At 39.3% G+C, this 26,994-nt stretch overlaps 4 protein-coding genes and 1 pseudogene across 4 annotated transcripts; all 5 read right to left on the bottom strand.

Moving 5' to 3' along the window:
- Positions 1–251: 251 nt before the first annotated feature.
- On the bottom strand, positions 252–1,145 carry LOC135553375 (olfactory receptor-like protein DTMT). The gene has a single exon (XM_064985516.1). It carries the CDS (start codon positions 1,143–1,145, stop codon positions 252–254), a length of 894 nt encoding a protein of 297 aa, XP_064841588.1.
- Positions 1,146–2,253: 1,108 nt separating this feature from the next.
- On the bottom strand, positions 2,254–3,189 carry LOC135553376 (olfactory receptor 6N1-like). The gene has a single exon (XM_064985517.1). The coding sequence runs from the start codon at positions 3,187–3,189 to the stop codon at positions 2,254–2,256; it is 936 nt and encodes a 311-aa protein (XP_064841589.1).
- Positions 3,190–7,785: 4,596 nt separating this feature from the next.
- LOC135553377 (olfactory receptor 6N1-like) lies at positions 7,786–8,721 on the bottom strand. The gene has a single exon (XM_064985519.1). The coding sequence runs from the start codon at positions 8,719–8,721 to the stop codon at positions 7,786–7,788; it is 936 nt and encodes a 311-aa protein (XP_064841591.1).
- Positions 8,722–12,578: 3,857 nt separating this feature from the next.
- On the bottom strand, positions 12,579–14,533 carry LOC135553378 (olfactory receptor 6N1-like; annotated as a pseudogene).
- A 48-nt stretch (positions 14,534–14,581) lies between these two features.
- Positions 14,582–15,517, bottom strand: LOC135553379 (olfactory receptor 6N1-like). The gene has a single exon (XM_064985520.1). The coding sequence runs from the start codon at positions 15,515–15,517 to the stop codon at positions 14,582–14,584; it is 936 nt and encodes a 311-aa protein (XP_064841592.1).
- Positions 15,518–26,994: the final 11,477 nt, after the last annotated feature.

The following is a 26,994-nucleotide window of genomic DNA, read 5'->3' on the forward strand; positions in this document are numbered from 1 at the left end:
CTGCTAAATATGTGTATGTGAGCAATACATTTGGATTTGCTACAATTACTCTATTCTTGGAATATTTGTAAATCATTTTCACAGAAGAGGGCGATAGATAAAACAGATGAGGGGCCATTTAACCTTGCAACAGTTTTGCCAGATTTTAGCTTTATTTTTGTTGACTTCTGATATCAATCAGGAAGTCTCCCTGTTGTGTAAGATCATGTAACTAACCTCTCACATCAATGCTTTTATGAGTATTTCACTTTCTAAAAACTGCCCACTCGAATCTGATTAAGTCCGTATGTGACAGGGTTAAAGACAGGTGGTATAACAAGGAATTGTACAGCCATTGCACTACGCTTATAGAGAGTAATATTTACATTTTTAATCCATCCTTGAAAAGTGTCACAAAGGGTCACTGTGATGAAAATAACCATTGTCAATAAATGTGGCACACATGTCTGTGTGAACTTAATCCTTCCCTTAGCTGACTTTATACAAATCCTTACAATCTGACAATAAGAAAATGCAATGAGAAGTATCTGTAAAACATGAACCACTATTATACAAAAGCTCAAATTCTGATTGATGGTAATGGGTAAACATGCATGTTTCAGTATAGACGGAATGTCACAGAAGATCTTATCAATGCGAGATCCACACAAAGGAAGTCTGACTGTTAAACTAAGTGCTATGAGTGCTATAAATAAAGGATAACACCAAGAAAATAAGAGTAACTTTCTAACAGTTAAAGATGTCACAATGGTATGATATAGTAGTGGTCTGCATATTGCCACATACCTGTCATATAACATCACTGTTAGAGTAGACATTTCACACAGGACAGATATGTATATTACAAAGGTTTGAGTCAAACATCCACCATAAGATATCACCTGAACATCTGACTGAAGGTCCAGTAAGAACTTGGGGTAGAAACCAGCAGTTCCATACAATCCATTGACACATAGACTACACAGAAAGATATACATGGGCTCATGGAGACCTTTCTGCTGAATGATTGTTATGATCAGAGTCAGATTCACAGTGATGATGAGAAGGTATGTGATAAGAGACAAGGTAAAATAGACAGATTTGTTGTTAAATGTCTCTTGTAAACCAAATAGATTAATTAACTTGACTTGGGTTGAGTTCTCCATAGCTTTTGTTGATTTGCTTTCACTGGTCAAGGCAGCAATTCTTAGTCCTTAAATGTCTTGAGTGTGTATGGAGGTGAATGAATGTGTGTGAATTATTTGATTATGTGTCCACAATAGTTTTAACAAAACATATTTATATCATCCATCAAACTCTTATTTTTAAAAATAAAATAAAAGATCCCAATAATATATATTATCAGATTTCTGAGGTGTGAAAGATATAAAGAAACCTGTGCCTGTGAAATGTGTTCTTGCTTGACACAGGGATACTGCTCCAATAACTTGTATATTAATACCACCAGAAGTCAGTCAAAATACATGATTTGAAATTGTCCGAATATTAATATAGAATATGTATACGCTGGAGAAAAATCTACGTCCAGTAAATAAATTCAATGGGAATTCAGAATGTGATATTTCTGTTCACTATTTATTGTATCTTGTTAATGCAATTTATAATCACTCCAAATGTGTAGCCTACATTCAACCTTACTTTCTAGTTTCATGCATATTTGTGTTATTGCACCAATTAAACAATGAATTGCCTTCCAAAGTGGTTGTGAACACACATTTATTTTGAGAGATACACTGTGGACGCCTGTTTATAAGCACATATATACATTATCACAACTCAAGAACCTAAACCAAGCTATATATTTACTGTGTTGTAACCACAACCATTAATGAAATAATTTATTTTTGTTAATAGTATTATGAATAAATCACCCAGTGGGGAAAGTATAGCTCGAAGGAGTAGCTTTGCATATTGCTGTTCTTCTTTAAAAAGTTCTTAACTGTATAAGGAGTCACATATTTGTGCTATACATTGGACCTGATTTCCTAAATAGTGCACTACTTTGGTTCTGTTCAAAAGTAGTGCACCATAAAGGGAATAGGGTGCCATTTGGGATCCAGTCAAGCATTTTCATGCTCAGGAGGTGTGCTACAATTACTCTATTCTTGGAATATTTGTAAATCACTTTCCCAGAAGAGGGCGATAGACATCAACAAATTCGGGGCCATTTAACCTTGCAGCAGTTTTGGAAGATTTTACCTTCATTTTGTTGACTTCTGACACCAGTAAGTCTCCCTGTTGTTTAAGATGTAACTAACGTCTCATAACAAAGATTTTATGTGTATTACACTTTCTTAAAACTGCCCTTCGAATCTGCTTGAGGTTAAGTCCATATATGACAGGGTTTAAGACAGGTGGTATAATAAGGAATTGTACGGCCATTGCATTACGCATATTTAGAGTTATATTTACATTATTCCACCCTTGCAAATTGTCAAACAGGGTCACTGTGATGAAAATAACAATTGTTAATAAATGTGGCACACATGTCTGTGTGAACTTAATCCTTCCCTTAGACGACTTTACACAAGTCCTTACAATCTGACAGTAAGAAAATACAATGTAAAGTAACTGTAAAACATGAACCACTATTAAACATCGGCTCCAATTCTGATTGATGGTAATGGGTAAACATGCATGTTTCAGTATAGACGGATTGTCACAGAAAATTTTATCAATGCGAGATCCACACAAAGGAAGTCTGACTGTTAAACTAAGACTTATTAGTGCTATAAATAAAGGATAACACCAAGACAATAAGAGTAACTTTCTAACAGTTAAAGATGTCACAATGGTATGATATAGTAGTGGTCTGCATATTGCCACATACCTGTCGTAAGACATCACTGTTAGAATAGACATTTCACACGTGACAGATGTGTATATTACAAAGGTTTGAGTCAAACATCCACCATAAGATATCACCTGAACATCTGACTGAAGGTCCAGTAAGAACTTGGGGTAGAAACCAGCAGTTCCATACAATCCATTGACACACAGACTACACAGAAAGATATACATGGGCTCATGGAGACCTTTCTCCTGAATGATTGTTAGGATCAGAGTCAGATTCACAGTGATGATGAGAAGATATGTGATAAGAGACAAGGTAAAATAGACCGATTTGTTGACAAATGTCTCTTTGAAGCCAAAGAGATAAAAGAACTTGACTTGGGTTGAGTTCTCCATAGCTTTTGTTAATTTTCTTCCTCTGGTCAATGCAACAATTCTTAGTCCTTACAAGGATTGAGTGTGTATGGATGTGATGAATTCAAGTGTGAATCATATGATTCTCTTTCGGCTCAGACTAAACATAATAGTTTTAACAAAACAAATTCTCATCCTCCCTCAAACTCGTACAATTTTTATTTTTTAAATATCCCGATAATATCTGTACCTTATCAGACTTCGGAGGTGTGAAAGAAATAAAGAAACTTGTGTCCATAAAATGTCTTCTTGCTTGACAGGGGAGACTGCTCCGATATCTTGTCCTGGTAGCCTCTAAATATACCATAGTGTATGCTCACATGGGATTGTAGTTTCAGTGTCAACATGTAACTACTCCATAGAGATGGAACTATATACAGTGTATGACAAGCAAATCATTTAATTATATTTACTATAGTTACTCTATTTATGTTTTAACCAGGAAAACTGGTTACTCAGAAAATCAGTCCTAAGGACATTCGGTGATGTTCCCATCAGGTCCCTTTAAGACATCATTTCCCAAACTCGGTCCTGGGGACCCCAAGGCTGCATGTTTTATTTCTTGCCCGAGCATTACATAGCTGATTCAAATAATCAAAGGTTGATGATTAGTTGATAATTTGAATCACCTGTGTAGGGCTAGGGCAAAAACGAAAATGTGCAACCATTGGGGTCCCCAGGACCGAGTTTGGGAAATGCTGTATTAAAGGGACCTGATGAGAACATCACCGAATGTCCTTAGGACTGATGTTCTGAGACCACTCTACAAACATTAAAACATGACGTTAACCTTGGGACCATACGAGGACATTCAGTACAGATTCCAGTTTGGTCCGAGTATAACGATATAATAAGGTATTTTATTGTCCCTTAGGGAACATTATGAAAAGGTTCCTATTTGTGTCATACCCTGATCTGTTTCACCGGTCTTTGTGCTTGTCTCCACCCCCCTCCAGGTGTCGCCCGTCTTCCCCATTATCCCCAGTGTATTTATAGCTGTGTTCTCTTTTTGTCTGTTCCAGTTCGTTTTGTTCGTGAAGCCCACCAGCGTTTTCCCCCTTGCTCCTGTCTTTTTCTTGTTCCTGTTTTCTAGGTTTCCCGGTTTTGACAATTTTCCCTTCCCTGACCCTGAGCCTGCCTGCCATTCTGTACAGTGGGGCAAAAAAGTATTTAGTCAGCCACCAATTGTGCAAGTTCTCCCACTTAAAAATTTGAGAGAGGCCTGTAATTTTCATCATAGGTATACTTCAACTATGACAGACAAAATGAGAAAAAAATCCAGAAAATCACATTGTAGGATTTTTAATTTATTTATTTGCCAATTTATTTGCAAATTCATTAAAAAAGCATTTTTTTCTCAAGACGTGTGCTACAATTCATCTATTCTTGATATATTTGTGAATCACTTTACCAGAAGAGGGTGATATACAGAACCAGTCAAAGGTTTGGACGCACCTACTCATTCAAGGGTTTTTATTTATTTTCACTATTTTATACATACAGAAAAGTGTTAAACAAATCTAAATATAATTTAGATTTTAGACTTTCAAAGTTGCCACCCTTTGCCTTGATGACAGCTTTGCACACTCTTGGCATTCTCTTAACCAGTTTAACCTGGAATGCTTTTACCAAAAGTCTTGAAGGAGTTCCCACATATGCTGAGCACTTGTTGGCTGCTTTCCCTTCTCTGCAGTCCAACTCAGCCAAAACCTTCTCAATTGGGTTGAGGTTAAGTGATTGTGGAGGCCAGGTCATCTGATGCAGCACTCCATCACTCTCCTTCTTGGTCAAATAGCCCTTACACCGCCTGGAGGTGTGTTGGGTCATTGTCCTGTTGAAAAACAAACAATAGTTCTACTAAGTGATAACAGGATGGAATGGTGTATCGCTGCGGAATACTGTGGTAACCATGCTGGATAAGTGTGCCTTGAATTCTATATAAATCACAGACAGTGTCACCAGCAAAGCACCCTCACACCATCTCACCTCTTCCTCCATGCTTCACGGTGGGACCTCACATGCAGAGATCATCCATTAATTCTGCATCTCACAAAGACACAGCGTTTGGAACCAAAAATCTCAAATTTGGACCAAAGGACAGATTTCCACCGGTCTAATGTCCATTGCTCATGTTTCTTGGCCCAAGCAAGTCTCTTCTTCTTTTAGGTGTCCTTTAGTAGTAGTTTATTTGCAGCATAAAGGCCTGATTCTATCAGTCTCCTCTGAACAGTTGATGTTGAGTTGTCTGTTACTTGAACTCTGTGAAGCATTTATTTTGGCTGCAATATGAGGTGCAGTTAACTCTAATGAACGTATCCTCTGCAGCAGAGGTAACTCTGTGTCTTCCTTTACTGTGGCGGTCCTCATGAGAGCCAGTTTCATCATCGTGCTCGATAGTGCTTCTTGAAATTTTCCAGATTGTCTGACCTTCACATCTTGCGGCGGTAGGTAGCCTAGTGGTTAGATTGTTGGGTAACCTGTAACTGAAAGATTGCTAGATCAAATCCCCAAGCTGACAAGCCACAAATCTGTTGTTCTTCCCCTGAACAAGGTAGTTAACCCATTGTTCCCCGGTAATAAGAATTTGTTATTAAATGACATGCCTAGTTAAATAAATATAATGTTTTTTTTGTTTAAAAATAAATAGATGATGGACTGTCGCTTCTCTTTGCTTCTTTGGGCTGTTCTTGCCATAACATGGACTTGGTCTTTTACCAAATCTTCTGTATACCACCCCTACCTTGTCACAACACAACTGATTAGCTCAAACGCATTAAGAAGGAAAGAAATCCCACAAATTAACAAGGCACACCTTAATTGAAATACATTCCAAGTGACTACCTCATGAAACTCATTGAGAGAATGCCAAGAGATTGCAAAGCTGTCATCAAGGCAAAGGGTGGCTACTTTGAAGAATCTCTCTTTGATTTGTTTAACACTTTTTTGGTTACTACATGATTCCATATGTGTTATTTCATTGTTTTGGTGTCTTCACTATTATTATGCAATATGGTGGTAAAATAAATGGTAAAACAATTGTAAAAAAGAAAGTAAAAACACTTGAATGAGTAGGTGTTCTAAAACCTTTGAATGGAAGTGTAAATATACGTAAAAAAATAAATGGAAATATCACATTCACATAAGTATTCAGTCCCGGCTCTGGCTGGGCCACTCAATGACATTCAGAGACTTGTCCCGAAGCCACTCCTGCGTTGTCTTGCCTGTGTGCTTAGGGTCGTTGTCCTGTTGAAAGGTGAACCTTCGCCCAAGTCTGAATAGGTTTTCATCAAGGATCTCTCTGTACTTTGCTCATTTTTCCCTCAAACTGTTGTCGCTTTGTTATTATGGAGAATTGTGTGTAGATTGAGGACATTTAAAAAGAAAAATCCATTTTAGAATAAGGCTGTAACGTAACAAAACGTGGGAAAAGGGAAGGGGTCTGAATACTTTCCTAATGCACTGTATAAATCATATATATTTATGCTCCAGACACCGACATTGCTCGTCCTAATATTTCTGTATTTCTTAATTCCATTATTTTACTATTTTAGATTTGTGTTTATTGTTGGATATTACTGCACTGTTGGAGCTAGGAACACAAGCATTTTTTTACACCAGCAATAACATCTGCTAAATATGTGTATGTGAGCAATACATTTTGATTTGCTACAATTACTCTATTCTTGGAATATTTGTAAATCATTTTCCCAGAAGAGGGCGATAGATAAAACAGATGAGGGGCCATTTAACCTTGCAACAGTTTTGCCAGATTTTAACTTTATTTTTGTTGACTTCTGATATCAATCAGGAAGTCTCCCTGTTGTGTAAGATCATGTAACTAACCTCTCACATCAATGCTTTTATGAGTATTTCACTTTCTAAAAACTGCCCACTCGAATCTGATTAAGTCCGTATGTGACAGGGTTAAAGACAGGTGGTATAACAAGGAATTGTACAGCCATTGCACTACGCTAATATAGAGAGTAATATTTACATTACTAATCCTTCCTTGCAAAGTGTCACAAAGGGTCACTGTGATGAAAATAACCATTGCCAATAAATGTGGCACACATGTCTGTGTGAACTTAATCCTTCCCTTAGCTGACTTTATACAAGTCCTTACAATCTGACAATAAGAAAATGCAACGAGAAGTATCTGTAAAACATGAACCACTATTATACAAAAGCTCAAATTCTGATTGATGGTAATGGGTAAACATGCATGTTTCAGTATAGACGGAATGTCACAGAAGATCCACACAAAGGAAGTCAGTTTAACAGTCAAAGTGCTATGAGCAAAGTGCTATTTCCTAAATAGTGCACTACTTTGGTTCTGGTCAAAAGTAGTGCACCATAAAGGGAATAGGGTGCCATTTGGGATCCAGTCAAGCATTTTCATAATCAGGAGGTGTGCTACAATTACGCTATTCTTGGAATATTTGTAAATCACTTTCCCAGAAGAGGGCGATAGACATCAACAAATTAGGGGCCATTTAACCTTGCAGCAGTTTTGGAAGATTTTACCTTCATTTTGTTGACTTCTGATTTCAGTAAGTCTCCCTGTTGTTTAAGATGTAACTAACGTCTCATAACAAAGATTTTATGTGCATTACACTTTCTGAAAACTGCCCTTCGAATCCGCTTGAGATTAAGTCCATATATGACAGGGTTAAAGACAGGTGGTATAATAAGGAATTGTACGGCCATTGCATTACGCATATTAAGAGTTATATTTACATTATTCCACCCTTGCAAATTGTCAAACAGGGTCACTGTGATGAAAATAACAATTGTTAATAAATGTGGCACACATGTCTGTGTGAACTTAATCCTTCCCTTAGACGACTTTACACAAGTCCTTACAATCTGACAGTAAGAAAATACAATGTAAAGTAACTGTAAAACATGAACCACTATTAAACATCGGCTCCAATTCTGATTGATGGTAATGGGTAAACATGCATGTTTCAGTATAGACGGATTGTCACAGAAAATTTTATCAATGCGAGATCCACACAAAGGAAGTCTGACTGTTAAACTAAGACTTATTAGTCCTATAAATAAAGGATAACACCAAGAAAATAAGAGTAACTTTCTAACAGTTAAAGATGTCACAATGGTATGATATAGTAGCGGTCTACATATTGCCACATACCTGTCGTAAGACATCACTGTTAAAGTAGACATTTCACAAATGACAGATGTGTATATTACGCAGGCTTGAGTCAAACATCCACCATAAGATATCACCTGAACATCTGACTGAAGGTCCAGTAAGAACTTGGGGTAGAAACCAGCAGTTCCATACAATCCATTGACACACAGACTACACAGAAAGATATACATGGGCTCATGGAGACCTTTCTCCTGAATGATTGTTAGGATCAGAGTCAGATTCACAGTGATGATGAGAAGGTATGTGATAAGAGACAAGGTAAAATAGACCGATTTGTTGATAAATGTCTCTTTGAAGCCAAAGAGATAAAAGAACTTGACTTGGGTTGAGTTCTCCATAGATTTTGTTAATTTTCTTCCTCTGGTCAATGCAGCAATTCTTAGTCCTTACAAGGCTTGAGTGTGTATGGATGTGAATGAATTCAAGAGTGAATCATATGATTCTGTTTCGGCTCAGACTAAACATAATAGTCAAAACAAATTCTCATCCTCCCTCAAACTCGTACAATTTTTATTTTTTAAATATCCCGATAATATCTGTACCTTATCAGACTTCGGAGGTGTGAAAGAAATAAAGAAACTTGTGTCCATAAAATGTCTTCTTGCTTGACAGGGGAGACTGCTCCGATATCTTGTCCTGGTAGCCTCTAAATATACCATAGTGTATGCTCACATGGGATTGTAGTTTCAGTGTCAACATGTAACAATTCCATAGAGATGGATCTATATACAGTGTATGACAAGCAACTCATTTAATTATATTTACTATAGTTACTCTAATTATGTTTTAACCAGGAAAACTGGTTACTCAGAACATCAGTCCTAAGGACATTCGGTGATGTTCTCATCAGGTCCCTTTAAGACATCATTTCCCAAACTCCGTCCTGGGGACCCCAAGGCTGCATGTTTTATTTCTTGCCCGAGCATTACATAGCTGATTCAAATAATCAAAGGTTGATGATTAGTTGATAATTTGAATCACCTGTGTAGGGCTAGGGCAAAAACGAAAATGTGCAACCATTGGGGTCCCCAGGACCGAGTTTGGGAAATGCTGTATTAAAGGGACCTGATGAGAACATCACCGAATGTCCTTAGGACTGATGTTCTGAGACCACTCTACAAACATTAAAACATGATGTTAACCTTGGGACCATACGAGGACATTCAGTACAGATTCCAGTTTGGTCCGAGTATAACGATATAATAAGGTATTTTAATGTCCCTTAGGGAACATTATGAAAAGGTTCCTATTTGTGTCATACCCTGATCTGTTTCACCGGTCTTTGTGCTTGTCTCCACCCCCCTCCAGGTGTCGCCCGACTTCCCCATTATCCCCAGTGTATTTATAGCTGTGTTCTCTTTTTGTCTGTTCCAGTTCGTTTTGTTCGTGAAGCCTACCAGCGTTTTCCCCCTTGCTCCTGTCTTTTTCTTGTTCCTGTTTTCTAGGTTTCCCGGTTTTGACAATTTTCCCTTCCCTGACCCTGAGCCTGCCTGCCGTTCTGTACAGTGGGGCAAACAAGGATTTAATCAGCCACCAATTGTGCAAGTTCTCCCACTTAAAAATATGAGAGAGGCCTGTAATTTTCATCATAGGTATACTTCAACTATGACAGACAAAATGAGAAAAAAATCCAGAAAATCACATTGTAGGATTTTTATTTAATTTATTTGCAAATTTATTTATTTTCTCAAGACGTGTGCTACAATTCATCTATTCTTGATATATTTGTGAATCACTTTACCAGAAGAGGGTGATATACAGAACCAGTCAAAGGTTTGGACGCACCTACGCATTCAAGGGTTTTTATTTATTTTCACTATTTTATACATACAGAAAAGTGTTAAACAAATCAAAATCTAATTTAGATTTTAGACTTTCAAAGTTGCCACCCTTTGTCTTGACGACAGCTTTGCACACTCTTGGCATTCTCTTAACCAGTTTAACCTGGAATGCATTTACCAAAAGTCTTGAAGGAGTTCCCACATATGCTGAGCACTTGTTGGCTGCTTTCCCTTCTCTGCAGTCCAACTCAGCCAAAACCTTCTCAATTGGGTTGAGGTCAAGTGATTGTGGAGGCCAGGTCATCTGATGCAGCACTCCATCACTCTCCTTCTTGGTCAAATAGCCCTTACACCGCATGGAGGTGTGTTGGGTCATTGTCCTGTTGAAAAACAAACAATAGTCCTACTAAGTGATAACAGGATGGGATGGTGTATCGCTGCGGAATACTGTGCTAACCATGCTGAATAAGTGTGCCTTGAATTCTATATAAATCACAGACAGTGTCACCAGCAAAGCACCCTCACACCATCACACCTCTTCCTCCATGCTTCACGGTGGGACCTCACATGCGGAGATCATCCATTAATTCTGCATCTCACAAAGACACGGTGTTTGGAACCAAAAATCTCAAATTTGGACCAAAGGACAGATTTCCACCGGTCTAATGTCCATTGCTCATGTTTCTTGTCCCAAGCAAGTCTCTTCTTCTTTTAGGTGTCCTTTAGTAGTAGTTTATTTGCAGCATAATGGCCTGATTCTCGCAGTCTCCTCTGAACAGTTGATGTTGAGTTGTCTGTTACTTGAACTCTGTGAAGCATTTATTTTGGCTGCAATATGAGGTGCAGTTAACTCTAATGAACGTATCCTCTGCAGCAGAGGTAACTCTGTGTCTTCCTTTACTGTGGCGGTCCTCATGAGAGCCAGTTTCATCATCGTGCTCGATAGTGCTTCTTGAAATTTTCCAGATTGTCTGACCTTCACATCTTGCGGTGGCAGGTAGCCTAGTGGTTAGATTGTTGGGTAACCTGTAACTGAAAGATTGCTAGATCAAATCCCCAAGCTGACAAGCCACAAATCTGTTGTTCTTCCCCTGAACAAGGTAGTTAACCCATTGTTCCCCGGTAATAAGAATTTGTTATTAAATGACATGCCTAGTTAAATAAATATAATGTTTTTTTTTGTTTAAAAATAAATAGATGATGGACTGTCGCTTCTCTTTGCTTCTTTGGGCTGTTCTTGCCATAACATGGACTTGGTCTTTCACCAAATCTTCTGTATACCACCCCTACCTTGTCACAACACAACTGATTAGCTCAAACGCATTAAGAAGGAAAGAAATCCCACAAATTAACAAGGCACACCTTAATTGAAATACATTCCAAGTGACTACCTCATGAAACTCATTGAGAGAATGCCAAGAGATTGCAAAGCTGTCATCAAGGCAAAGGGTGGCTACTTTGAAGAACCTCTCTTTGATTTGTTTAACACTTTTTTTGGTTACTACATGATTCCATATGTGTTATTTCATTGTTTTTGGTGTCTTCACTATTATTATACAATATGGTGGTAAAATAAATGGTAAAACAATTGTAAAAAAGAAAGTAAAAACACTTGAATGAGTAGGTGTTCTAAAACCTTTGAATCGAAGTGTAAATATACATAAAAAAATAAACGGAAATATCACATTCACATAAGTATTCAGTCCCGGCTCTGGCTGGGCCACTCAATGACATTCAGAGACTTGTCCCGAAGCCACTCCTGCGTTGTCTTGCCTGTGTGCTTAGGGTCGTTGTCCTGTTGAAATGTGTACCTTCGCCCAAGTCTGAATAGGTTTTCATCAAGGATCTCTCTGTACTTTGCTCATTTTTCCCTCAAACTGTTGTCGCTTTGTTATTATGGAGAATTGTGTGTAGATTGAGGACATTTAAAAAGAAAAATCCATTTTAGAATAAGGCTGTAACGTAACAAAACGTGGGAAAAGGGAAGGGGTCTGAATACTTTCCTAATGCACTGTATAAATCATATATATTTATGCTCCAGACACCGACATTGCTCGTCCTAATATTTCTGTATTTCTTAATTCCATTATTTTACTATTTTAGATTTGTGTGTATTGTTAGATATTACTGCACTGTTGGAGCTAGGAACACCAGCAATAACATCTGCTAAATATGTGTATGTGAGCAATACATTTTGATTTGCTACAATTACTCTATTCTTGGAATATTTGTAAATCATTTTCCCAGAAGAGGGCGATAGATAAAACAGATGAGGGGCCATTTAACCTTGCAACAGTTTTGCCAGATTTTAACTTTATTTTTGTTGACTTCTGATATCAATCAGGAAGTCTCCCTGTTGTGTAAGATCATGTAACTAACCTCTCACATCAATGCTTTTATGAGTATTTCACTTTCTAAAAACTGCCCACTCGAATCTGATTAAGTCCGTATGTGACAGGGTTAAAGACAGGTGGTATAACAAGGAATTGTACAGCCATTGCACTACGCTAATATAGAGAGTAATATTTACATTACTAATCCTTCCTTGCAAAGTGTCACAAAGGGTCACTGTGATGAAAATAACCATTGCCAATAAATGTGGCACACATGTCTGTGTGAACTTAATCCTTCCCTTAGCTGACTTTATACAAGTCCTTACAATCTGACAATAAGAAAATGCAACGAGAAGTATCTGTAAAACATGAACCACTATTATACAAAAGCTCAAATTCTGATTGATGGTAATGGGTAAACATGCATGTTTCAGTATAGACGGAATGTCACAGAAGATCTTATCAATGCGAGATCCACACAAAGGAAGTCTGACTGTTAAACTAAGTGCTATGAGTGCTATAAATAAAGGATAACAGCAAGACAATAAGAGTAACTTTCTAACAGTTAAAGATGTCACAATGGTATGGTATAGTAGTGGTCTGCATATTGCCACATACCTGTCGTTTGACATCACTGTTAGAGTAGACATTTCACACAGGACAGATGTGTATATTACAAAGGTTTGAGTCAAACATCCACCATAAGATATCACCTGAACATCTGACTGAAGGTCCAGTAAGAACTTGGGTTAGAAACCAGCAGTTCCGTACAATCCATTGACACATAGACTACACAGAAAGATATACATGGGCTCATGGAGACCTTTCTGCTGAATGATTGTTATGATCAGAGTCAGATTCACAGTGATGATGAGAAGGTACGTGATAAGAGACAAGGTAAAATAGACCGATTTGTTGTTAAATGTCTCTTGTAAACCAAATAGATTAATTAACTTGACTTAGGTTGAGTTCTCCATAGCTTTTGTTGATTTGCTTTCTCTGGTCAAGGCAGCAATTCTTAGTCCTTAAATGTCTTGAGTGTGTATGGAGGTGAATGAATGTGTGTGAATTATTTGATTATGTGTCCACAATAGTTTTAACAAAACATATTCATATCCTCCATCAAACTCTTAAAAATATATATAAAAAAAAGATCCCGATAATATATATTATCAGATTTCTGAGGTGTGAAAGATATAAAGAAACCTGTGCCTGTGAAATGTGTTCTTGCTTGACACAGGGATACTGCTCCAATAACTTGTATATTAATACCACCAGAAGTCAGTCAAAATACATGATTTGAAATTGTCCGAATATTAATATAGAATACGTATACGCTGGAGAAAAATCTACGTCCAGTAAATAAATTCAATTGGAATTCAGAATGTGATATTTCTGTTCACTATTTATTGTATCTTGTTAATGCCATTTATAATCACTCCAAATGTGTAGCCTACATTCAACCTTACTTTCTAGTTTCATGCATATTTGTGTTATTGCACCAATTAAACAATGAATTGCCTTCCAAAGTGGTTGTGAACACACATTTATTTTGAGAGATACACTGTGGACGCCTGTTTATAAGCACATATATACATTATCACAACTCAAGAACCTAAAAAAAGCTATATATTTACTGTGTTGTAACCACAACCATTAATGACATAATTTATTTTTGTTAATAGTATTATGAATAAATCACCCAGTGGGGAAAGTATAGCTCGACGGAGTAGCTTTGCATATTGCTGTTCTTCTTTAAAAAGTTCTTAACTGGATAAGGAGTCACATATTTGTGCTATCCATTGGACCCCATTTCCTAAATAGTGCACTACTTTGGTTCTGGTCAAAAGTAGTGCACCATAAAGGGAATAGGGTGCCATTTGGGATCCAGTCAAGCATTTTCATGCTCAGGAGGTGTGCTACAATTACTCTATTATTGGAATATTTGTAAATCCCTTTCCCAGAAGAGGGCGATAGACATCAACAAATTCGGGGCCATTTAACCTTGCAGCAGTTTTGGAAGATTTTACCTTCATTTTGTTGACTTCTGATATTAGTAAGTCTCCCTGTTGTTTAAGATGTAACTAACGTCTCATAACAAAGATTTTATGTGTATTACACTTTCTAAAAACTGCCCTTCGAATCTGCTGGAGGTTAAGTCCATATATGACAGGGTTTAAGACAGGTGGTATAATAAGGAATTGTACGGCCATTGCATTACGCATATTTAGAGTTATATTTACATTATTCCACCCTTGCAAATGGTCAAACAGGGTCACTGTGATGAAAATAAATATTGTTATTAAATGTGGCACACATGTCTGTGTGAACTTAATCCTTCCCTTAGACGACTTTACACAAGTCCTTACAATCTGAAAGTAAGAAAATACAATGTAAAGTACCTGTAAAACATGAACCAATACGAGGCATTTGCTCCAAATCTGATTGATGTTATTGGAAAAACATGCATGTTTCAGTATAGACGGAAAATCACAGAAAATCTTATCAATGCGAGATCCACACAAAGGAAGTCTGACTGTTAAACTAAGACTTATTAGTGCAATAAATAAAGGATAACACCAAGAAAATAAGAGTAACTTTCTAACAGTTAAAGATGTCACAATGTTATGGTATAGTAGTGGTCTACATATTGCCACATACCTGTCGTAAGACATCACTGTTAAAGTAGACATTTCACACATGACAGATGTGTATATTACATAGGTTTGAGTCAAACATCCACCATAAGATATCACCTGAACATCTGACTGAAGGTCCAGTAAGAACTTGGGGTAGAAACCAGCAGTTCCATACAATCCATTGACACACAGACTACACAGAAAGATATACATGGGCTCATGGAGACCTTTCTGCTGAATGACTGTTATGATCAGAGTCAGATTCACAGTGATGATGAGAAGATATGTGATAAGAGACAAGGTAAAATAGACCGATTTGTTGACAAATGTCTCTTTTAAGCCAAAGAGATAAAAGAACTTGACTTGGGTTGAGTTCTCCATAGATTTTGTTAATTTTCTTTCTCTGGTCAATGGATATATATAATATATATAATATAATATCTGTACCTTATCAGACTTCGGAGGTGTGAAATAAATAAATAAATTTGTGTCCATAAAATGCATTCTTGCTTGACAGGGGAGACTGCTCCAATATCTTGTCCTGGTAGCCTCTAAATATACCATAGTGTATGCTCACATGGGATTGTAGTTTCAGTGTCAACATGTAACAATTCCATAGAGATGGAACTATATAGAGTGTATGACAAGCAACTCATTTAATTATATTTACTCAGTCTATTTATGTTTTAACCAGGAAAACTGAGGATGTCCTAAGGACATTTGGTGATGTTCTCATCAGGTCCCTTTAAGACAGCATTTCCCAAACTCGGTCCTGGGGACCCCAAGGCTGCATGTTTTATTTCTTGCCCGAGCATTACATAGCTGATTCAAATAATCAAAGGTTGATGATTAGTTGATGATTTGAATCACCTGTGTAGTGCTAGAGCAAAAACGAAAATGTGCAACCATTGGGGTCCCCAGGCCCGAGTTTTGGAAAAGCTGCTCTAAGGTTTTCAGCGAGACGTTATACCACTGATGTTCTGAGACCACTCTACAAACATTAAAACATGACGTTAACCTTGGGACCATAAGAGGACATTCAGTACAGATTCCAGTTTGGTCCGAGTATAACGATATAATAAGGTATTTTAATGTCCCTTAGGGAACATTATGAAAAGGTTCCTATTTGTGTCATACCCTGATCTGTTTCACCGGTCTTTGTGCTTGTCTCCACCCCCCTCCAGGTGTCGCCCGTCTTCCCCATTATCCCCAGTGTATTTATAGCTGTGTTCTCTTTTTGTCTGTTCCAGTTCGTTTTGTTCGTGAAGCCTACCAGCGTTTTCCCCCTTGCTCCTGTCTTTTTCTTGTTCCTGTTTTCTAGGTTTCCCGGTTTTGACCATTCTGCCTGCCCTGACCCTGAGCCTGCCTACCATTCTGTATATTATGGACTCTGATCTGGATTACTGACCTCTGCCTGCCCCTGACCTGTCATTTTGTCTGCACCATGTACTATGTAATAAACTTTTGTTACTTTGACACTGTCTGCCTCAGGGTCTTCCCCTGAAATGTGATAATTTGTTTCTTATAAGACATTAACCATCGGCCAATGAATGACCACAAGGAGACGTTTCATGATGGCCAAGGGGAAGAAACATGATGGTCCCAAGGGAACGTTCTGTTTATTTCCGGCTAAGTTACCAGGACATCACAGGGGACCATCTCAGGACCTTTTTAGGATGTTCTCAGGACTTAATTTTACTAGACTTCAGGAAGTCATGTGATGGTCCCAAGGGAACGTTCTCTGGGGGACTTTTGTCTAGCTCCCTGTAGTTTACCAGGATGTAATTGAGGACCATATCAGTACCTTTTTAGGACGTTCTCAGGACTTTCATTTTACTAGTCATCAGGACGTTGGGTGATAGCCCCAAGGAAATGTCCCTGCAAACAAAATTAATCATTAGAATGTCCCCAGAATGTCACAAAATGCTTGTCTAATGTAGTCAGGATGTTATGTCTTGGTCCCCTGGAGGTTTTTGCCAAGGCAGCAGCTACTCTTTCTGGGGTCCAGCAAAATTAAGGCTGTTACACAATTCTAAAAACTTTACAATACATTCACAAAAGATTTAACAATACATTAAGTGTATGCCCTCAGGCCCCTACTCTACTACCACATATCAACAACACAAAATAGATGTGTACGTATGTGTATAGTGTATATGTTATCGTGTGTATATGCATGTGTCTGTGCCAATGTTCATGTTGCATCACAGTCTCCACTGTTCCATAAGGTATATTCTTTTTTGTTTTTTCAATCTAATTTTACTGCAAGCATTAGTTACTTGATGTAAAATAGAGTTCCATGTTGTCATGGCTCTATGTAGTACTGTGCGCCTCCCATATTCTGTTCTGGACTTGGGGACTGTGAAGAGACCTCTGGTGGCATGTCTTGTGAGGTATGCATGGGTGTCCGAGCTGTGTGCCAATAGTTCAAACAGACAGCTTGGTGCATTCAACATGTCAATAGCTCTCACAAATAAAAGTAGTGATTAAGTCAATCTCTCCTCCACTCTGAGCCAGGTGAGATTGACATTCATATTGTTAATGTTAATGTGTACATCCAAGGGCCAGCCGTGCTGCCTTGTTCTGAGCCAATTGCAATTTTCCTAAGTACCTCTTTGTGGCACCTGACCACACGACTGAACAGTAGTCCAGGTGCAACAAAACTAGGGCCTGTAGTAGTGCCGTTAAAATGGCAGAGCAGCGCTTTATTGTGGACAGATTTCTCCGATCTTAGCTACTGTTGTATCAATATGTTTTGACCATGACAGATAACAATCCAGGGTTACTCCAAGCAGTTTATTCCCCTCAACTTGCTCAATTTCCACATTATTCATGACAAAATTTAGTTGAGGTTTAGGGTTTTGTCATGTCTTGTTATGTCTGTTCCTGTCCTTTCTCTTCACTCTGTCTCTCTCTGCTGGTCTTTTTAGGTTACCTTCTCTGTCTCTCATTCTTCAGCTGTTCTACATCTCCTCTAACTAGCTCATTCACTCTTTCACACCTGTTCTCTCTTCCCCCTCTGATTAGGTCTCTATTTCTCTCTCTGTTCCTGCTACTTTCAGTGTCTGATTCTTGTTTGTGTTTTTTGATGCCAGAAGCAAGCTGTCGTCCCGTTTGCTTCCACCTTGTCCTATCCTGTCGGAGTCTGCCTGGCAGGTGCATCCTGCATTATACTACGTTCTTTTGTTCCATTGACTACGTTGGAAGAGGATTTATGCCATTCCTGTTTTTTCATTAAAGAACTCTGTTTTCTGTTAAAACCGCTTTTGGGTCTTCACTCAAGTACATAACAGGTTTAGTGAATGATTTGTCCCAAATAAAATGCTTTTAGTTTTTGAAATATTTAGGACTAACTTATTCCTTGCCACCCATTCTGAAACTAACTGCAGCTCTTTGTTAAGTGTTGCAGTCATTTCAGTCGCTTTAGTAGATGTAGTGTATAGTTTTGAGTCATCCATATATGTCACGTTCTGACCTTAGTTCTTTTGTTATGTTTTTGTTTTTGTATGGTCAGGGCGTGAGTTGGGTGGGTTGTCTATGTTCATTTTTCTATGATTTGCTATTTCTGTGTTTGGCCTGGTATGGTTCTCAATCAGAGGCAGCTGTCAATCGTTGTCCCTGATTGAGAACCATATTTAGGTAGTCTGTTTTCTATTGTGTTTCGTGGGTAGTTGTTTTCTGTCTCAGTGTCTGCACCAGACAGAACTGTTTCATGTTGGTCTCATTTTTGTTATTTTGATCGTCATGTTCTGAGTTAAAATAAATATACATGAACACGTACCATGCTGCACTTTGGTCCTCTTCACCTTCTTCAACCTATGACAACCATTACAATATACATAGACACACTGGCTTAACTCAGTAAAGATTGAAAAAAGTAAGGGGCCTAGACAGCTGCCCTCAGGAATTCCTGATTCTACCTGGAGTATGTTAGAGCGGCTTCCATTGAAGAACACCCTCTGTGTTCTTTTAGACAGGTAACTCTTTATCCACAATATATCAGTGTGTGTAAATCCATAAAACATGACATTTTCCAGCGGCAGACTAATATCGATAATGTCAAAAGCCGCACTGAAGTCTAACAAAACATCCCCCACAAATCTTTATATCATTAGTGTAACGAATAAGTGTTTGGAATGAGGAGAGGAGGACCTGGAAGGATCGGACCAATACGCAGCGTGGTAAGTGTTCATCATATTTTTTATTTAAACTGAACACTACACAAAACAACAAAAACGACAAACAAACAGTCCTGTACGGTGAATGAAAAAACACTGAACAGAAAATAATCACCCACAAAACACAGGTGGGAAAAGGCTACCTAAGTCTCTGATTGAGAACCATACCAGGCCGAACACAAACACAACATAGAAAAAGGAACATAGACTACACACCCCAACTCACGCCCTGACCAAACTAAAACAAAGACATAACAAAGGAACTAAGGTCAGAACGTGGAGATCTGGTGCATACCACTCGCACCTCTCCCTTAGGCTCAATACCCACATTCGCCCGGCACGGGCGGAGCGCAGGCATAGGACGCACTGCACCCTCCCAGCGCCCTGGAGACATAGCACGCAGCGCCGGCGCAGGATACCCTGGGTCGAAACGGCGTATTGGAGACCAAACACACTGGGCTGGCACAACACACACTGGCTGGATGCCCACTCTCGCTTGGCACTTGCGGGGTGCTGGCCTATAGCCCGCCGGGCTATGAGCACGTACTGGCGACACCGTGCGCTACTCCCCGTGTTCCCTCCCAATTCTTTTTGGGGGGGGCTGCCTCTCGTGCCTGTCACGCTGCCGTGCTGCCTCCTCATATTGCCAACCTGATATTCCCCAGCCTGTGCCCAGGGTCCTTTTCCGTCCAAAATCTCCTCCCATGTCCATGAGTCCAGAGATTGCTGCTGCCCGACACCACGCTGCTTGATCCTTGGTTGGTGGGTGATTCTGTAACGATCGTCGTTGGAATGAGGAGAGGACCTGGAAGGATTGGACCAATGCTATTTACACAATAACCAGATGAGGCCGTCTGGGTATTGTGATCACGGCGCGCTGCCTAGTGACTATCCCCTTTCCCAGCCGTAAGCACACAGTGTGCTTTACTGGGAGCAGTGACATCCAAGTAATAAACCCTCACAAAAGTATGTGGTGATGCCCAACTCGCGCAGCATAAATATCTCCTATAGTCAACCCTTTAAACAAGACACCTCCAGACCCCTGGTGGAGTGGACGCATACACCGCTAGGTAACCCCTGCCCCTTGCTGCTACACACCAGGGAGATAGCCTCTACAATCCAGTTGGAGGGACGCTGCTTAGAGAGCGCCCTGCTACGAGCTGGATTAGCAAAACAGACAAACAGCTGTTCACATAACCGGATATCAAGGGTCCATTCAATGTATGTGCGTAAAGTTTGCACTGGACACAAGGTATTTAACCTCTGTTGCTCTCCAGAAGCAAATGGACTGAGGTGAAAAGGAAATAGCTCAAAAGCTAAGGACCTGTAGGACATAGCCATGACTTTCGGGGAGAAGGCAGCATTTGGATGCAATGTTGCCTGGGGAAAACTGAATACCGGAAGGGTGTACAGATAACCTTGAAGGTCCACAACATGTTTAGCCGAGGCCAAAGCTCCACACAGCTCCTCAAAAACCAGCGCCAAGTCCCATGTGGGCACAATAGGTTTAGATCCTGGTCTGAGACTATGTAATCCTTTCAGGAACCGCACCACCAGAGGGTGATCCCCCAGTGAGGCTCCATTAATCCCCACATGACATGCTGAGCTAGCGGCCATGTATAATTTTAACGTGGAGAATGTGTGTTCCTGCTATAAAAGCTCCTGTAAAAACATAAGGATGTCATTCACAGAGCACTGAAAAAGAACAAGTCCTTTATCTTGGCACCAAAGCTCAAACGGTTATCACTTATACGCATACAGCCCTCTCGCGGAGGGCGTCCTTGCAGACTGAATGGTAGCAATAACATTCAGAAGTATACCGCTAGCCAGCAGATTGGCCCTCTCAGGGGCCAGGCCAATAGGAACCAAATCTCCGGCCTCTCGTGCCAAACCTGTCCGTGCACCTTGGTCAACAGGGTGCTGTGCAATGGGAGTTGCCACGGGCCCTACCTAAAAGGCGAATAATCTCCACTAACCAAGGCTACTTGAGGCAACGGAGCCACAATAATTAATGATAATGAGTCAGAGCGACTGGCGCAAATGCGTAAAAGAGGGTCAGAGGACACTGTTGCACCAAAGCTTCCATTCCCATCGGGGCAATCGGGACACTCATCGAGAAAAATAGATGACAGTGTGTGTTTTCGCGCGATGGGTAAAGATCTACGTTGGCCCTTCTGAACCTCTCCCATATCTGGGCTACCACCCAGGGGTGTAGTCTCCAATCCTGTGGAAGAGGGCCCCTCTGGATAACATCTCTGCACCAGAGTTGAGGCAACCTTGAACATGCACCGCCCAAAGTGAGAACGAATGTGTATGGCTCCACAGTAGGAGGGAGAGTGACCGAGTCACCCCCGTTCTGTTGATGTATGCCACCGTGGTCATGTTGTTGGATCTGACCAGCACATGCGGCCCGACAAATGCGAGAGGAGGAGCCTGAGCGCTAAGTACATGGTCATGAGTTCCAGGCAATTGATATTCTGGGAACCCTGTGACATCGTCCATACTCCCCAATCTCAGATAAGTGGTCCCACCTGGTCACAAAGTATGCCACTGTCTTGATAATTGACACAGATAACACACCACACCTTTGCGGACACCCACTCCACTTTGTTGGTGATATGATGAGAAAAAGACTACTCAAACAGGCCATACCTCAAAACAGTCTTAGAGGACTGATTAACCTGTGATACGCTGATCGATTCAGGCTCGACAATTTCCCTCTTATCTCAAACAGCACATCAGAAGAATACACATCCTTGATGTTATGTTATTGAACAGGCTGTGTTAGTGGCCTATGATCCTTTAAAACAATGTACAGTATATGTAGGGACCCTATAATCAGGCAACAATATCAAATCTCTCATTAACCTTCCAGGAGTTTGGGTGCTATGTACAGTGCATTTGGAAAGTACTGAACTTTCTCCTTAACTTTCTCCACATTTTGTTACGTTGCAGCCTTATTTGAAAATGTATTAAATTCTTTTTTCCCCACATCAATCTACATAGAATGCCACATAACGTCAACGCTAAAACAGGTTTTTAGACATTTTTACAAATGTATAAAAAAAACAACTGAAATATCACATTTGCATAAGTGTTTACATAAGTATTCAGACAGTTGCATTATTTCCACAGTATTACTCTTCAAAGTGTTTAATACCATAGGCATCACCATGGAAAAGCATTGTTACCTTGTGGCTGTGATGGACATTGAGTAGAACATTCAGCAAACATCATTCATCCCTACTGTAGTTCAATAATATGTATATTTTGAATAACAAATACAATTGACACACTGTCTCTGCTTACCAGTTTTTTTCTCTAATGTTACAGTTACATACACTCCAATCGTAGTGTGAGAATTAAACAGGATGCTTGTTATGCAGAGCAGTAGTGTGGTAACCCTCATCATCATAAGACACATACAACTCCCTGCCAGAGACCAAGGTTCAATCCCTTTCTCCTCCTCTGATTTTCTTACTGTCTTGAAATTGTGTCACTTGCCTATACACAATACACCATAATGCGAAAGTGGAATTATGATTTTAGAAATATCAAGTAAGCTTGAGTCAAGTATTCAACCCCTTTGTTGTGGCAAGCCTAAATAAGTTAAGGAGTAAACATTTCCTTAAAAAGTCACATAATAAGTTGCATGGACTGACTCTCTGTTCAATAATAGCATTTTTGATTGACTACCTTACCACTCTACCCCACACATACAATTACCTGTAAGTTCCTTTCGTCAAGCAGTGAATTTCAAACACAGATTCAAGTTTTCCAATGAAGGGAACCTATTAGTAAAAAAATAAGCGTTTTTTTTGAGCATGGTGAAGTTGTTAGGAGTGTTTGGAGGATATGTTGACACAGGTGTTTGTCGAGGGCCGGCAAACCATGCCAATATATCCTTCAAACACCGGCTTCAAGGGCATTATCACTTTTATACAACGGGTTACCAACATATTCAAATAATGATGGACATATTTTCATTAAGCATTCTTTTTAGGAATTTTTTCATACTATTTCATTCTTCCACAAGATATAGTAGAAATAGAAACAAATCTAGGTCCGCTACCCAAGCCGACTGGTCGTTCATTCTATTGATTCGGTTGCCAGAGACGTGACCCAGTTTTTCAGTCTTTTTGTTTTGTATCTTTCTAAATGTTCCATTGCCATACTGGCTGGCAAAGTTCTTATCCCTTGCTTGCTAGCTAGCCAAATACGGCTAATTTACAGTCACGTCAGAGAGTGCAGACAGAATAACAATGGTAGCTGCATTTATTTAAGCTGTTTTCTGTTGACATTTATTTGGATACATCCATAACAATGAGCTAATGAGGCACGGTTTCGCATGGCATAGAACATTTGCTCTCTTGTTAGGACACTGTTCTGTTGTTCAGAGTAGGCTGGACACATGGCATCTTTAACAACATTTTCTTCTGATAAAAACTAGTTAATTGCATCCGCCGTGGAGCCCAGTTTCATAATATGACCATATTTCCTAGCTGCTTGCCATCATTTTGAAGTAAACCCCCTCCAGGTGTCGCCCCTCTTCCCCACTTATCCTCTGAGTATTTATTCCTGTGTTTTCTGTCTGTCTGTGCCAGTTTGTCTTGTTTGTCAAGCTTACCAGTGTTTGTCCTGTCAGCTCCTGTCTTTTCCAATTCTCCTTTTTCTCGTCCTCCTGGTTTTTGGCCCTTGCCAGTCCTGACCCTGTACCTACCCGCCTGACCACTCTGCCGGTCCCTGACCCTGAGCCTGCCTGTCATCCTGTACCTTTGCTCCACCTCTGGATTACTGAACTCTGCCGGTCCCTGACCCTGAGCCAGCCTGCCGTCCTGTACCTTTGCTCCTACTCTGGATTGTCGACCCCTGCCTGCCTTGACCTGTCGTTTGCCTGCCCCTGTTGTTACAATAAACATTGTTACTTCACACAGTCTGCACTTGGGTCTTACCTTGATACATGATAATTTTAGGGCATTTTTCACCCTGCCAGCTCCTATTAGTTCTATTGAGCACCGTGGCACCAATTTGCCTTCCGAATGTTCTATTCCCAGCTTATTGTTCTATGTCACAATGCCTGCTTTGCTATTGTTGGCAATGAGATCTGCTCACATTGTTGGTAGTTAAAACGTAAACAACAACAACACAAAAATACTCATGGAACTCTTGAGGTCATCCCATTGTTTCCTATATGGGAAATATAGTCATGTCCGTCTATTTCGCCAAATTTCTCGTTATGTGTATATTTAGATTTGTTCAAGTCGGACACCATTTTAATAATGTGAATCCCCTCTTTCTAATTTTGTACATCTGGGCAGAGAGCTCGGTTATGTCAAATGCTAGCCCCCAAAAACTTTTTGCACTTGGAACGCTGAGCTCCCCTCATTGTTTACCTATGGAGAGGCATGCCGGTTTATTTCACCAAATATCTCACAATGTGTATATTTACATTTTTTCAAGTCGGGCTTCATTTTAATCATGAGAATCTCCTCTTTGTAATTATGTAGGTCTGTGCAGCAAGCTCAGGTGTGATCGATCACTGGACCAGAAATAGTCAGAAGTTTTCATTTTTTCCTACTTTCTCATTATACACATGCACAGTTGACACCATCGAGGTGCGTAATGTTTACTTTCTACACAAGTTTTTTTTCGAGTTTCGTCCGACGAACAGATTGTACTGTAAATATAAGAAGGGATAAACATTTTTGTGCCGTTTAGCGAAATGGAATTCTAAGCATCACTCCAGTCAAAACAGGCTCTGCGAACATTCCATTAATTTGCTATGGGCTCGTGCTCAGTGTTCCAGCTTAGCCAACGTTCTTTTACCGTTTTTCAGCCTTGGGTGAATTTTGACTCATTCCATTGTCCAGCATATTCAGAGGAGTTAGCCAACAACACAGCTAACACAACAATTTAAACTGAAGCTGGAAAGATGGCAAACTAGATGCACTTCGTTACATTTCTTTGTATATTTCCATAAAATGATGCCATGTGATTCATGATTTCGACTGGCTGAGAAACGCTGCCTGCCTCTCTCTCGTTCCGACTCCTAAACGTTCATTACTATGGGACAGTTGGAAATCGAATTTGAATATTGAAACAATGCTGCAAATGTCGGAGGGACAGACGGCAAGGTTTAAACAAATCTCCACTGTTGAAAACTAAATGTTAGTCTAAAAGAAATGTGAGAATGTGTTGATGAGAAGGTGAATTGCGCAGTCAGATGGAACAGAGTAAATAGGCATTTTAACATCATAGATTTAGGTGGTGGTAATTTGTGGAATAGACACCTCCTGGAATATGTTTTTAACCAATTAGCATTCAGGATTAGACCCACCCGTTGTATAACATGTATTGACTAAGGGGTGTGAATACTTATGTACATTTGATATTTCTGTATTTCACTTTCAGTAAGTTAGCAATTATTTCTAAAAACATGTTTTTGCTTTGTCATTATGGGTTATTGTGTGTACATGTGTGAAAAATGTTGAATTCAGGCTGTAACACTGTTACATTACAGCCTTATTCTATAATTTATTAAATTATTTATTTTCCTCATCAATCTACACACAATAACCCATAACGACAAAGCGAAAACAGGTTTTAATTATTTTTTGCAAATGTATTAAAAATAAAAACAGATTCCTTATTTACATAAGTACTCAGACCCTTTGCTATGAGACTCGAAATTGAGCTCAGGTGCATCCTGTTTCCATTGATCGTCCTTGAGATGTTTCTACAACTTGATTGGAGTGCACCTGTGGTAAATTCAATTGATTGGACATGATTTGGAAAGGCACACACCTGTCTATATAAGGTCCAACAGATGACAGTGCATGTCAGAGCAAAAACCAAGCCATGAGGTCAAAATGGCAAGTGTCTTCACTGCCTGTCTGAGTCTGTAATACTTGATAAAAATACTTGAACCAGGTTATGTAGACACACAGTGCAATTAGTGTAACCAATGACAGTGGTGAGGGGGGTGTCATAATGATTAAGTTAATTACTATTAATTAGTGAAAAGGTTAAAAAAAATAGTATATGGTATATTAAATATATTATGCTATTGTTATCATATAGAAACATAATGGAATATTTTACATCAAATTAGCGTCAACATACATTATTGTTTCATTCAATTACACTTTTTTTTCATTTTTGTTACATGTAATATTGGTTCAACCTTAATATATAATGAACATCATCAACAAGGGGAACGTACGCTAATAAGCTAGAAAAATAATAACTAAAAATAATTTTTCAATTGATAAAACTTGTTCATAAAGGAAAAAGTTTTCATAAGAAGGGACTGAGATCAAAGTCAATATTCAGACCACTAGGGGTCAATGTTTTTAGGTAGGATATCCAGTAAGCCTCTCTTTGTAGTAGTAGAATCTCAATGTTACCTCCTCTCCTTGGTAGAGCAACATGCTCAATGCCTGTGTATTTGAGGGAGGAGATTGGATGGTTATCTTCAACAAAGTGAGCTGCTACTGGATAGTCAATGTTCTTACACCTGATTGAGCTCTGGTGTTCAGCTATGCGTTGTTTTAATTGTCTTTTCTTTAATCCTACATAGGCTTTTCCACATGAACAGGTGATGAGATAGATTACTCCCTTGGTCTTGCGTGAGACCATGATACCCCTCACAGGGATCTTTCGACCTGTATGTAAAGATGT

The sequence above is a fragment of the Oncorhynchus masou genome, chromosome 13 (genome assembly GCF_036934945.1).
Source record: "Oncorhynchus masou masou isolate Uvic2021 chromosome 13, UVic_Omas_1.1, whole genome shotgun sequence".
Classification (NCBI taxonomy): domain Eukaryota; kingdom Metazoa; phylum Chordata; class Actinopteri; order Salmoniformes; family Salmonidae; genus Oncorhynchus; species Oncorhynchus masou.